This window comes from Lampetra fluviatilis, chromosome 22 (genome assembly GCF_964198595.1).
Source record: "Lampetra fluviatilis chromosome 22, kcLamFluv1.1, whole genome shotgun sequence".
NCBI lineage: Eukaryota > Metazoa > Chordata > Hyperoartia > Petromyzontiformes > Petromyzontidae > Lampetra > Lampetra fluviatilis.
The window spans coordinates 9,613,101-9,627,982 of NC_136296.1; the positions used below are offsets into that span (position 1 = coordinate 9,613,101).

General features: G+C 45.6%; 1 protein-coding gene across 2 annotated transcripts in view; it reads right to left on the reverse strand.

Annotated features, from left to right (window-relative positions):
* The window catches only part of FAM91A1 (family with sequence similarity 91 member A1), a 32,902-nt gene that overhangs the window by 10,105 nt on the left and 7,915 nt on the right, over positions 1–14,882 (reverse strand). For both annotated transcript variants that reach the window (XM_078866391.1, XM_078866392.1), the window contains 12 exons: positions 14,368–14,458; positions 13,938–14,000; positions 10,357–10,463; positions 9,569–9,607; positions 7,560–7,672; positions 6,923–7,044; positions 5,636–5,760; positions 4,412–4,498; positions 3,862–3,985; positions 2,694–2,842; positions 2,286–2,420; positions 1,131–1,244 (listed from right to left, as the gene is read on the reverse strand). In XM_078866391.1, coding sequence (XP_078722517.1) covers positions 1,131–1,244; positions 2,286–2,420; positions 2,694–2,842; positions 3,862–3,985; positions 4,412–4,498; positions 5,636–5,760; positions 6,923–7,044; positions 7,560–7,672; positions 9,569–9,607; positions 10,357–10,463; positions 13,938–14,000; positions 14,368–14,458 — 1,269 coding nt within the window. The remainder of the gene's footprint in view (positions 1–1,130; positions 1,245–2,285; positions 2,421–2,693; positions 2,843–3,861; positions 3,986–4,411; positions 4,499–5,635; positions 5,761–6,922; positions 7,045–7,559; positions 7,673–9,568; positions 9,608–10,356; positions 10,464–13,937; positions 14,001–14,367; positions 14,459–14,882) is intronic.

Below are 14,882 nucleotides of genomic sequence, written 5' to 3' on the forward strand. Positions count from 1 at the left end.
CGCAGAGAAGACCCACCATCGGCTACATCTAGGGAGATTTGGTCACGGGGTATGTCGGATTTAATTTTTTTTTACCCAGGACAGCCTCACTGCATCTCAAGACATTTTTTTTGGAGGGTCCTGCCAACGTTTTTGCAGTTGGGGGCAATGCTGTTGTTATCCTAATTAAGTAATTTGCAGGTAATGGTTTCAGCATTGGGATGTTTGGCCAATACCAGTTACATTGTAAGGTTTTTTTTTAGCTTACTGGTAGGAAACCGGAGAACCCCGGAAGAAACCCATGCAGAACCAGGGGTCAGCACTCGAACCCATGTGCTTCTTGCTGTGCGGCACGAGTCTAACAACCATGCCACCTTGCCGCCCACAAACACATGATGAGTAGTACAGATCAGTGGTTCTCAGCTTTTCTTGGCGACTGCACCGCCTTGATGAATTTTGTTTCAACCGAGTAACCCCCCTTGCCTGACCCAACATGGTTCTGACAAATAAATGTATGAATAATTAACATCAATATCGTTCTAAGTTACCATGTCGATTTCAATTGTTATCGTAGTTATTTTATACTCGGTTGTTGGGCGGCGCCTATGGCCTGCAGCGTCCCCGAATAACCACAGCCTGCGGCGGGCCCGAACAACCACACGGCTCTCCCTCAAGCCAGCAGTGGAGAGCAGGGGAGTCCCCCTCAGGGCAGCAGTGGACGGAGCACGGCTCTGCCTCACTCTCACTCACCCGTCTCCTCACTCTCACACACCCATCTGTTGCTCGCGGTCACGTGACGCACTTCAACAAATCGGGGGGCGTACATGTTTGGGAGGGGCTCACCTCTGCCTGGCTGGTTGCTCGCGGTCACATGACGCACTTCAACCAATCCGTGCCGCGTTAATCACAGGCACAGAATGAAATAAATAATGACAGATCTGGGCTATTATATATGTGTATTGGCAGATTCCTACATGATTATTCACCAATAAATCAGAATTTTGGGAAAAGACCATATAGGTTGGACAGGAGTCACGACGAAGAAGACACATTTATAAATCACCTCGCGTACCCCCAGGGATCCGCGTACCCCCGGTTGAGAACCACTGGTATAGATGATCAAGGGGGATGATCCCGAGGGTGGCGAATACCTGAACGAGGACGGCAGAGTGGGTGAGTGCGTCGTTCAGCGTCATGAGGACGTTGGACGTGGCCACCACCCCGGGGTCATGACCCCAGGATGTGATGAGTAACCGCTCGTAGCCCTGAAATGCGAACAGACGCGATCAATACAAAAGCTCTTAACCCTTGCGTGTTGGTACCTGTGTGTGTGTGGAGCCCAAGTGTACACCTACTATCCACAGTATTCACTTCAGATGCCAAGAAACTTCCGAGATGCGGGACACATTCACGCCGCTTTTGCCACAAATACGAATGCTATAACTAAGCTCCATTGTCCGAGTATACAGTTAATTTGCACACGGTTGTGACATGATTTATTTTTACATGTTTTTCTATTTGTATTTAAGCACTATGTATTGTCTATCGTGTTTGCAGTAAGTTCTGGCATGGCTGTTGGGGACAAAATTGTTGTTTTTGCTCTTGTTAAATTGCCCATTGCCACCCTGCAATGGCCTGTAACTGCCGCCACTGTCAACAGTCTTGGGCTGTGGTCTATGAATCTGTATGTAACTCTATGAATCTCTATGCAACTCAATCTAACTATGATGTCCTGTAACTGCGGCCACTTTCAACGATCTTCGGCTGTGGTCTACGATCCTGTATGTAACTCTATAAATGTTCATGTAACTCTATGGATCTATCTTGATTTGAAGCTTTCATTACTGCAGGAATCCACACTCTTTGGTTCTTTCGGTAAAGTCACGTAGGTATAAAATTAAATAGATCACGACGTTTCGGGCGCAACACAAGCGTCCGTCATCAGGTGGGAAAGCACATGGTCTGCTGCTGATGCAGACTGTTTTAAAAGGTTTGAAATGGGTGTAGCCCAAGGGTCATAAATAAGTGGCTGGGTCTAGTGATGTTAATGTGAGAAATTAGCGTGTAACTGGGTACGGAAGTGTTATGGATCTCTAAGTAACTCCATGGATCTCCATACAACTCTATGGATCTTCATGCAACTCAATGTAACTGTGATGTCCTGTTACTGCCGCCACCGCCGATTGTCTATGGCTGCGGCCGTCCTAACAGAGTTACTTATCCCCAATGGGGCCATACCAGCGGATAAGTTAAACTCCCGAGTTCCGATTTGTCGGATGGCCATTCGCGGTAATGCTCACAGGTACCTGGAATATAGAGGGCAGGCGCCGCAGCCGTGTGCCTTTGGAGAGGAGTAAGGAGGGCGGGCCCCAGCCGGTGAGGTGGTACACGTACAGCTTGAACCAGATGGAGCTCACCTCTGGGATCGCCGGACCCATGTGCTGCACACAAGATATATATCGTTATTTAAAGCAAACTCGCACAACAATCGCTACTGTTACAGCCAGAGAAGATTCTACATCAAGCAGCGAAGTGCTGATTTTGCGTTAGACCGCGGTGTTGATGTCCATCAATAAGCTTCAACAAACGTGTATGAGTCTGCACATCTGACTACTACGGCTCCCAAGATTAGCCCAGGGCATCCTTGCCAAGCTTGTGCCTCCTTATCACACCCCCTAATGCCCGCCTTCCTTCGCCCCCCACCCCGCGGAGACCTGTGGGGTGCAGCTGCTGATGGGGCGGATCTCGTTGCTGAGCGGCGCCATGGAGACGAGCAGCGCGTAGTTCTTGTTCAGGACGCGGCTGCACGTGGCCGGGTCCAGTCCCAAGAGGCTTTCGCAGCGTAGCAGGTCCAGCGGCAGGCCTTGGCACGCGCGCGCGCGTCGGGCGGCAGTTAGATTGAGGGCAGTGGGAGATGCGCGCGACCACGGACGGGGCGCAGAAACGATGAAGTGTAGAGGACACGGGAGGGATGAGAAGAGATCATATAATTAGCGATAGAACCGGTGCTTGATTTCAGGCGGAACGGTCTACTGTTACGTGATATATTTTGGCGCGTCACGTGCATCTCGCCCTATTTTGTATTCACGGATTGTGATTATTGTAATTATAATAGGTATACACAGTAAAGTAATACAGGATTAATTATGGATAACCATACCCCTGTACTCTAGTGGAGTGCCTTATTCCAATAACCAATAATCCACTCCCAATTCAGCCAAGCGGCATTGCAGAAAACTGAGGGTGAAAAAATTACACCTGGGATATGATTCATGAACTAAATGACAATCTTACGCTCATTTTACGCGAACCAAAGTGTTTTTGCGTAAGAATCAATTGTTCCTGATTAGCACAGTTGGCTACGTACGGTGCAAAAGAAGTCCAACATACATATATATGTATTGAAGACCGATATATATATTCATATCGGTCCTGGGAACACCATTCGTCAACCCGCACTGCCCCGTGGGGAGGCATTTTTACAGCAGTAAATTGGCAAAAGGCTATACATTATTATAATACCACTAGATTCTACAGATTTACACCACAATGGATTATCTAGATTCTTACCACTATAGATTCTACATACACTGCACGGGGCAAAGACGGAATGGATTCATAAAACAAAAAACGAAATTAATGATCCCAAATTTTCATAACTTGTCTAATTGTAGCAGTGACGAAATTGTTACATTCATAATAAATTGCCTCCGCCACCTCCCCAACGATTTGCGAAACCAACTCTTTGTTTTCGTCTCATTGGAACTTTATTTATCCAGATTGTGCTTTCAGCGTCACACGGTCCTGAGACGCAGAACCGATGCGGGAACCGTCGCAGAGCAGCGCGTCGTGGCCTTCAAGGATCGCGCGGGGAGCAGCTACCGTTGGGATGCGTCTCGGGGTCCGGCGTGAGCTCCCGGTTGTGCCTCAGGAAGAGGATGGTGTTGCGCAGTGTGAGCGCGTGGTCGAAGTACCTCTGGGCCTCCCCCTCACCCGCCATCTGCACCTGTACTCAACGTTGGGGCAACAGGAATTTGATAGAGAAGAATGAGTTAAGAGGACACCAGCCCGAAGCAGCTATGATGTAAACGAGGATGCGCCAAACGGTAAATGTTTTGTAGAGGCGCACAAGGTCTGTGTGCCGCTGGCTGTCAACGAGTTGAAAATTTGAAGCTTCGTTAATGAACACTCTAGCGATGTCACTGCAGCACACCACTACCACACCTTTCAAAACTGTTAAACATGACATCACTGTTCAATCGAACACCAATGTTCTAGTGACACCAGAATGAAAAACTTTAACTGGGAATTTAAATTACAACTTTCGAAGGGCGAGTCAAGTTCTCAAACCAGAGCGCGGTGGTGCTCAGCAAAGGGGATCATAACCACAATCATTATGACCACCGGTTGTTTCTCGCCAGTGGCTGTGTACCTTGTCAAGCTCCTGAAGGAAACTGTCCAGGCTCTCGTCCGATAGCTTCCCCACCTCAAACATCGTCACCGCGTGGCTCTTGAGATTCTGCAAACGTCACGCGCCGTGAAGGTTTTACGAAGCTCTACTGCCGTCACCAAATCAACAGGATTTGGTGAGAGATGGGACAGGGAGAGACAGATACAGAGGTAAGGACAATTGCATTTAATGCAAATGTTCTTGCTTTAGACAGCAACAAACTGATTGAACAGATAAGGTATAAGGTATTCTTGGTTCTTTCGGTAAAGTCACGTAGAAGGGAAATAATAAAATAATATAAATATAAAACAATATATTGAATATGCCAGCGGTTCTCAACCAATCAGGCATGCTACCCTGGGAGGGCCCAAAACCCTTTCGGGGGGGCGGCGGGGGGGGGTAGAAATTCAGGCTGCAGCATGGATACCATACAGAAGAAAATTTCAACGTGCCCAGTAAATGTCAGCGCCACGTTTGGGTGACAAAACAGGAATATATAACATGATGAAACAGATGCCTTACTAACACCGCATTGACTAGAGGCGTGGGCATGCAATCTCTGTGTATTGTGGCCTCAGTATCTTTTTTTGTCTTTTTTGGGCTTGGAGGAGGGGTGGGAGATTTGGGGACAAGTGGTCTTGATTGGGTGGCCTTGATGGAGGTCGAAAACCCAAACAGGTAGAGAACCAATGGTTTCCACACTCCAATTTCCTCCACTTATACAATGGCTTATTCCAACTTTTCTACCAAATTATTGAGCAATTTCAATAAGCAAATGATATGCCCCCTTCAGATGTTTTTCACATAAATAATTAGCATATTCCTTACACAACCCATCAGACACACGTCCTTCTGGGAGCGTACAATTTCAGAAATACTGGTTCAACACATGAAAGATGGGTGGATTGGTTTCGGCATACAATATCTCATCAGCAGAGTCAGGCTTGATTGAAACAATGAAATGCCAGATGTGCATTGGCAAGGGCCCTCTCTGAAAAACTACGTAATATATAACACAATAAAATCATGAGCATCATTGTGGAGAAAATAAGAAAACATTTTTAAGCAGACGAACACCAGTTGTATTCTCCGCAATGACACACCACTCACGACAATTTTGTATTTGGCAATTTTAGGTCAGGAAACTGAATCCTGCCGACCTGTGCGTGCGTACGTGCGAGCGTGCATGTGCCGGTGCGTACGTACGGGCGAGAGGTTCCCCATCATGAGGAAGGCGGTGAGCGTGGAGTCGAAGAGGAAGGCGATGCGCTTGCTGTGCGTCCCCGGAGCCGGCGCGCAGCTCAGAGTCAGGCTGCTCACGCTCGCCGTGTCTGCGTGCGCGCAAGACGGCAAAAACATATCCCTCACGTGTAGCCTTAACGGGGTGCCATGGTGGTACTCCAATGACTTAGAATGGCCAAGCCATCACTTAAAAGCCAAGAGTGGCGAGATTTGGCCCCGTGGTGGCAAGATGATAACTACCTCGCCTGGTATGCAGGAGATCCTGGGTTTGATCCCAACCGTGACGCCTGTATATTTGGAGTTTGCATGTTCTCCGTGTGGTTGCATGGATTTTTCTCCGGGTCCTCCGGTTTTTCCCTCCACATTTAGAAACATGCGTTTAGAGTATTTGGCTGCTATAAATTTCCACATGATAGGCCACTTCGTTGAGCTTAATTTGGCCAGGTATCCCCTATCATTTATTTGTATTGTAACCGCTGTTTGATTCTGTCTGTGAAAAATAATTTTATAGCTCATCAGCTTCCTCCAGTGTAAATATTCATATTCTGTGGTTGCTTCTGAAATAGAGCTTGGAGAGGCCTAGGACTGGTTTAGATACATTTTGCTGTGATCAGGAACCAACCTCAGGTGGGTGGATTTGTGGCGAGTTATACTAACAACTGCGCCACTACCTCCGTATACACTTACACGGATGCATGCCGATCCTCTGCAAAAGTCTCAGAAGATCTATCGATCTAGATGATGCTTTATAGATAATGATTGCATCAAGACGCATGGAAGTAATGGAGCTTCTTAGGCAAAGGTATCATGGTTCATTTGTTTCAATAATGGTTCTAAACCAGACTCTGCTGGCCCACGAACAGCCCAATAATATTTAAATAACAAAATGTGTGTAAAACAATCAAGGTGATCATGTTGTTTACATTTCAAAAGACAAATTAAATCAGTGTTATCATTAAACCTTTCAATGTCGTTACAAAAATAATTACAACTCGTGATTTATTTACCTTTACATTGTGTTGCCATGATGATCAAAGTGACCTCATCAAGCCAATCGCAACGCTACGGCGTGTACAAAATCAAGAGATTATATAGGACCTGCAAGCTGCAAACCCACGTGCAACCTTATTTCTCCAACTTTGCCGCCCATGGTAAACGACTCGGCATGGACAAGCAAAGACGTCGTTGCAAGACACCACCGCCATAGGGAAAAGCGTGCCCGTTATCGTCGGCTTCGCTGTGCATATTCACCCGGATCGTCCTGGCTGGCAGTGTCGGTGTCGTTGGCGTCCTGCAAGGCTCCAAGTCCCATCGGGCGGCCTCCGTCCACTCCCTCAAAGCTCAGCAGCATTTTCTGTGGGTCCATCGTGGCCCTGGCGGGGTGAAGGCGTGGGGGAGGAGACCGTGAGCGCCCACTGTGATCTCCACCTGCAGCACACTCTCCACGTGCAAGCTGCATCAGGCCGTGCCGGGCACCATCCTGGCGTGGCACCATTAATCCAGCTGTGCAACGAGTGATATCTGAACCAGTGCTGGGCCCCTCCCCCTCATCCAGCAGAGGATTTGCTAGAGCGCTATAATTCTTATTTTTAACTTTGGCATGAATAAGCTTACGTGACCCCTAACTCACTAGAGACGTAATAAAACATCAATTCTTGATTCCTATAAAGACGTACCCCAAAATTCTGATTTAAAATACAGGAATAACCGTGTATTATTTTCTGAGAGAATACGGTACTTCTGAATAAAAAAAAAATCCGTAACGCACATACATGTCGAAAAACACACCAAACAGTTGTTTGATCAATGCTTCAATACACCCGTGGGACGTCATCGTCGTGCTGAATGTTTCGCAACCCTCTGAGTCGGCACTGTTGGGAGCCACCACCTGAGCCTGTTGACTTGTGCCACCTCCCTCCAGCTCAGGTGCAGGGCCTCCTGAGTTAGCACCTGGACCTTCTTGCGGGCGAAGCCCAGGCGGTTGTAGAGCGACACTGCGTTCTGTGAATGCAAACCACACAAGCGACAACATGAATTGCCGCGCCTGCCAGTATCCCACTAGGCAAAGAAGTAATATTTAAAAATACTTTTTTAAAAACACGCTTTAATGAAATGTACCGTAAGAGTAATGGCAGAACTCCAAGACTCCAGGAAGTGGCCCCGAAGCTTGCCATAACGTAAGGGACTGTGGTGATTTACAGCCGTCAGTTGAGCGTGGACAATTAGACCCAAGCCGAAAGATAAGATATAAAAAAGATTGCTTAAGATATTTATTTATTTTAAATGATAGAAGATAGTATTGTCATCAGTATGACATAAGTATACCAAGTTTGCAGTCGATACGACATTGGGAAGTGGGTTAAAATTGAGTTACAAAATTTGAGGATACGACAACAGACAGAGTTGAGGATACAACAGAGTGAGTTAAATAAAAGCGTTTAAAAATGAAACACACGCAACACTGCGGTGCATTGTGGCATGTTAAACACAATGCGTTAACAACTCCAAAACACACAGGGATCTTATTTTGTGGACACGTACGGAGGAGGTTGCGTGCGAGCCCAGAGCTCTCCAAAGACGAGACCAAAGCTCCGTTAATGAAAGAGAGTATTTTAAGGCACACCATTATAGCACTGCTGTGACACCACTGCAATGTCAATCCCATGCACTTTAACATGTCACTACGGCGAGGTCACTTGAGGGCTTTGGTGGTGCACCCAACCATGATTCTCACGAATAAAGCTTCAAACCTCAATGTGAGACAGTCACAACCTAGGTAGGCATCTACAAAAAGGGGCACACTTGTTCTGCATCTTACTTGAAGGGAGTTTCCCAAGCTCTTTTGGATTTGGATGAATTCTAGATGCTACAAGCATGTGAATCCCTATTACAGCGAGTAGATTTGTATCGACACAATTGTAGAACAGACCGTTAACATATTTACCGGGGCTAGAATACGCCAAATTAGGAGACAAACTTGAATAAGATAGGTCTTCTTTTTAATCTGTGGGGACTTAGGTGAGACCATGAACTCAATACCACTGAGAATTCAGTTGGTGGCAGAAACCTAGATTTGGACACAGGATGTCAGCATTACTGGCTTCGTTCTCTGACACAGTACAGGTGCCCTGAGCCATCTGGCCACCACTGGAGCCAATAAAATGAGTACCACTTTGTTGAATATCAAACAGCAGTTACATAATGTTTCTCCTCGTCATAGGAATCTGAAATTTCCAACAGTGGTTTAATGCTGTAAACCACTAGACAAGGGACACTCCGTTGTTCACTTTAGCAGGGAGATGGTGACTTTGTACCTAACTGACAGACAAAATGACAAACATTTTGCTTGTACTGGAGTGTGTTATTGCGGCTACTGCAGACAAGAATTCAAATCCAACACTCTGTAAATAATGGGAAAAAAACATCGATGCGTTCAAGCTGCAAACTATTAGAAATAGTTGTCTCGTGTTTCAATGCTGCCTGAAGGGACGATAACACTTTAATTTATTTTGAGCTGGTGGTCTAAGCAAGGCGGAGGAGCATTGTACATGTAACGTGGCGGTCGCAAGACAAACATGCAAGGCATGATGGGTGAGTCATGCCTGCACGAAGCATGCCTGCAAGTGTTGGTATTTCTTGGCACACAACAACAGTGTGATTACAATCACATGATGTTCTGTTGTTTAAACCTAGGGCACCAATTCAACTTGATTATCTGTGCTCACTCGTGGGTGACGAATGTAAGACATGTGGCTGGCGCAAGCATTTGCCAACAGCGATGAGTTGATGCCAGAGCAGTTGTGGCATCATGTGGAAGTTGAACAGGACATGACAATGAAGTGCACGTTTAATGCCGAAATGATTGAGGCTTCTGTTAAAGCTCGGAGAAGGGCCTACCTTCACCAGAGACAGATCGATCTCCAGCACGCTCGCCAGCTGCACAGGAAATTAAAGAAAGTATTAGTAATAACAAACATGCTCCGACATATTTGTGCCGCAGAACAAACACAATTTTATTAGTCTGTAATCTGGGTCATTACCACTGCTGCATTATTGCTATTATTGTTATCACTTCTACTTTCATACGGCCCATACATAGCAAGTATTGGATATTTAAGTGATTTAGCCATTAAATTGCTTTGTCTGACCCCGAGTGCAAATCCTAGCAACGGCTAACATAAGTGGCGAGCGATATATGAACCAGCCCTGTGCCTCTCACTTCACCAACTTGCACAGACCAGCGTGTTGAAGTATCGTCAAATAACCTCCATGACCGACACGGCATGGGGAAGCCTTCGTCCAGCAGTGGCTTGACAAAGGGCTGATTATTATTACTGTAAAAGAATATGGTGGGGAATGCCAATTAATTAATTCACTCTAGGTGGGTGGGGCGGATCCCGACTCAAGACATTAATCTGATGACGTAGGGAAGTTACCTGAATACATAATTACATTGCTCCCATAACGTAACAAATGTCTCACAGCCCAGGTTTGTTTTTTGCCTCGGGAATCCCCTGGTGGCAGCGGCCCCTATGCGACACAACGTGATCACGTGATCAACACAAGTGGGCATGTCTGCCAATGAGCGATATTGCTATTAGCTTTTCCAATTAAATTATTTGCCAGTACATTTTTGTTTTACTTTGCCAAATTTGTAGCATGGACGTCATGCCGGCAGCACCCACCTCGGCCACGTTGGTGTGCTCGTCGATCGAAACGAAGATCTTGTAGAGCAGCGTCTCAAAGTAGTCTCCCTGCAGCCGGTTCATGACGAAGCCTTCGAGGGGTGGAACTGCAAAAGCAAGCGAGAGGAGGGTGGACATTGCAGCAACAAACACACACACAGCTTGCACCCGCTCGGTCGCTCAGTCGCTCACTCGGTCCTTCGCTGTCTCATTCAATTCAATAGACAATCACTCCGTTAATCAGTAACCCACATTGCTCAATCTGGGTTCCATGATGGAGAGATGATAACTACCTCGCCTGGTACGCAGGAGATCGTGGGTTCGATCCCAACCGTGACGCCTGCATATTTGGAGTTTGCATGTTCTCCCCATGGTTACATTGATTTTTCTCCGGGTTCCTCCGGTTTTTCCCTCCATATTAAGAATCAACGTGCGTTGAGAGAACCTGGCTGCAATAATTTCCACGTGATAAGCCACTTTAATTGAGCTATCATTTGTGTCAACGTCACTTCTAATAAAGAGCTATATAGCTCAGTGGGTCTTACCTGATAAAATAATGTTTAACAGTTTTTAGTTATAATCTGTTACTCACTTGCTCACTCCATTCAATCTCTCAATAATTCACTAAATCTTTCATTTACTATCTCAGTAATTCCCTTATTCATGCATGCTCACACAAACACAATCGTATGCTCACTCATTCAGTGACCAGTGTGGTAGTGATGTACCAGAATGTCAGTTCTGAAACCTTGAATGTATGTATGTTGAACTTCTTTCGCACAGTACATAGCCAACCATGCTAATCGGAGGTGCTGGGGAAGGACAACAAACTAAACACACATCTACAAAACAGCCAATATAAATTGTATTGGAATCCCATCTTGCAGGCAATAATTACATAAGCAGTACAGCAAGTAGCGATCTGAAACATATCTGTGTGAATGCTCTCCTGTAATATACTCAAGTTTACTTTGTGCTGTGATCAGCTCGAGGACTCGGTGTTACTTTCCAGAGTAAATATCTTGAATGTTTTCAATTACATGCATTCCTAAGTTTAACTTTATATTAAAACAAAACATCCCACCTAATGGATCAAGACTCGATTAGTTCCCTATTTGTTCAAGCGAGTTTAAAATAAATAAATAGGAATGCCGACTATGGGCAAACTTCTGTAATAGGGTGTTAAAGCTACAGTACTCTTAAGACTCAACTACAGTAAAACCTTGGATTGCAAGTAACTTGATCTGCGAGTGTTTTTTCAAGACGAGCAAACATTTTAAATAAATATTAATTTTATAAACGAGCGAGGGTCTTGCAATACGAGTAGTACGTATACGCTTTGTCTGCCGAGCGTCACGTGATCACAACTGATATACGAGTGCTTTGATATACGAGTGCTTTGGATTACAACACGTTTACGGAACGAATTATGCTCGAAATCCAAGGTTTTACTGTATCTGGAAAATATCCGACCAGGTGGCTCAGTGGTAGAGCGAGTGGACTCAGAATCAGAAAGGTTGTGAGCTCAAATCCTGGCTGGTGGTTGACACAGTCCACCATTCCCTCAATAAAGTAAGCGCCACTTTGTGAGGAAATCAACAGTGACTGTTCAATGGAGAGACTCGTGCCCCAGCATTAGAAAAGTAGAATTCCCACGACACTCATAGTACATGAGCATGTATGCGTGTGCCGTACTACTCCTCTACACGTGTATGTTTAACTTCTTTGCACCGCACGTAGCCAACTGTGCGAATCGGAGGTGCGCAAACGCTAATTTCTCCTTTAAGCAAGAATCAAATTTACTTTTTTGACTATGTGGCAGAAACAGCAGCTTATGAATACTTGCAAGGAATCAGGTGGGTTGTAGTGGGTCCTGGCTGCATTATCCACGTGAGCACTCAATTATTAACCAGTAAGCAAGCAAGCAAGCAGTGCATTACCTCCAGTGTACTCCTAGCAGATTACTACCTATCTGTAACCAGATGCACCCTGAACTTTATGCACGCAAAATAGCATTGTATAACTCATGAGCAATGTGTAGAGACAATTGCATTTATTGTATTATAAAAGCAATAAGTATTGGGGGGGGGGTAAAGGTGCAGCCCTGCAACTGCCTGCTTCACACAACTGCTGGTGGAAGGGCCGCCACTAGAAGGAAACAAAAAAATCCTCCTTTAGAAAGTATTGTTTAGTGCTGACCACACTTGATCCCACCGCACACACGACCTGCCGATCGACCAAAAGTGGAGCACCCATTTATACTGCTGGCTGGACAGAGGCATGGGAGGGGATTTAAGAAACTTGTCCCCATTGTTTTAACCGCCACCGCCTGGCCAGGACATTGCGAGCCGGGACACTGAATCGAACCCTGCGACACCTATGGAATGCAAGTTCAGTGTGCCAGCCATTACACCATGCCAGAAACCCATCGGCAATGTTGACATTAAAAGATGAAATACAGGGCAGCGAAGAGTCGCTACAGCTTGCAGTGCAAACCAACTAGAGGACAAGGTGAACCAAGCGAGAGACTGTCCCAGGGCTAGAAAGCAAATATGGGAAAAAATAGTCAAGGCAGAAACAGCTGGGCCAACAAGCGGTGGGTGCCCAGTCCACACCAAGCCCAACTTATCCAAAGCAAACAAAATAAAAAATCCACACATCAGTGGGCTCTGTGGCTTTGGCATCAGCTCTCACGTTGGCTTTAGAACAGATGGGCCTCTGTTACCTATGGCTGCCTGGAGAGTGGTGGAAATGCCTTTTCCTCGATATGTAATGAACATTCTAAATGAACAGGAGACAGAGACAACGAATTGCGGTACACATCTTGCAAGTGACCGACACATTAGAGAATAATAGTAGTAGTGATGCCCGAGCTGTAATCTAAGTGGTGAGGACTCCATGGTGAGCGAAAAATAGCGGTTCACCCCAACCTCACCATCCCACAGTGAATGACAATACAAGCCAGCCGGTCTAACGATAACATCACGACTCTACAAACCATGTTATTGTGTAACGTCTGAGAAAAAAATTAATGGCAAATGAAAAATAAACCCATTGTCATTTGTTTCTCAGTTTTATTTCAATGACGCTTTCAGTGTCATGCCATGAGACAAAGTGTCTACTGAAAATTCTCAATATTTAGGGAATCACTGCCTTAGAAAACGTCCAGAAGCAGGCAGGTAGGTGTTATCACAACTACTTCTTCAATGCCTTCAAGCAAACTCTTATTAATGATCAATACTAGGGGCGATGCACTTTCCTACCCGTTCTGCTACAGATACATATATTTAATTGCAATTAAATAATACATGTTATTCTTTATTTAGTTCTCAGAGCTAGATTGTTTGTGTCCAATCAAGTGAAAGCCCAAAATAAATGATTGGCGATTTTTTTTGCGCAGTCATTGGTGATGGGCTCGGGACCACCACGTCGCTACACGCAAGAAACTTGATTAATCGTGAGCAGCTGAAATCAAACCCAGGATCTCAGCGGTGTTGCCACAGTGGCCTGAGCCGTGAGTCACCCAGGCCAGCTGACCGGAGCGGTTTCTGGTTTACAGTGCCATCAGCCAAGTGACTTACCCACAATGCAGTCGTCATCTGAAATGGGTACATCCAAGTATATGAAGCCTTTATTGTAGAGCCCTGAAAAAGAAAAACAGCACAATGCAAGCTTAATAAGTAACCTGCAAGAAATACCGCGCCATTTTATTTATAAAAATAAAGTAAAAATGTAAAGGTGTAGCTTTGCAACTGCTTGCTTACGCTACTGCTGAAAGCCCCTATAGAGGATATTTTGGCCTGCTCAGAATGATTCCAGACTCCTCTGAATCTCAACACCGCTTATCCTATCCTGCTGTGAAACTGCTAGCATCCTTTGCATGCAACTCCCAAGTCTGTGGAGAAATAATAATGCGAAACCAACGGGCAGGTGCAGGTGCCCACAGAGTGACAAACAGATCGTGTGGACCGGAAAGCGTTAAGCCAGTGATATGCGGAGCGAGCATCATACGGTGGACCACGGCGTGTTCGAGCGAGCCCGCCAGCTGTGGCCCCGTGTCGATGATTTTGTCGATGGTGTTCTTCTCCACGATGCTGCAGACCTGCGCGTCGGGTAGGCATTCGGGCACAGAACACAGGGGGTTAACGAAAAAAATATATATCACAGCTCAGTCTACCTTCCATTATGGCTCTGTGTAAACCTCTTAAGCCAAGAGCTCTTAACAAAAGTGAATGCTCAGTTTAATAAAACATTTATTGCCGATGCAGCCATTAATAATACATTTAAAAAATCCATCATAACCTGAAAGTTTTTTGGTCTATGCAAGCATAACAGATATCAACTTCCTTTAAAAACACACACAGAACAACACAACTACATATCGACCTTGGTTTCCACTATTCAAGACCTTGTTTTGTCTCAGTTGATGTAAACCCCCATCTCCCTGGGCTGAAACTTCAGCGCCATCCTTACCTTAAATTTCGATCTAAAGCTTTCGTGACTACAGGGATTCATCTTCTTGGTTC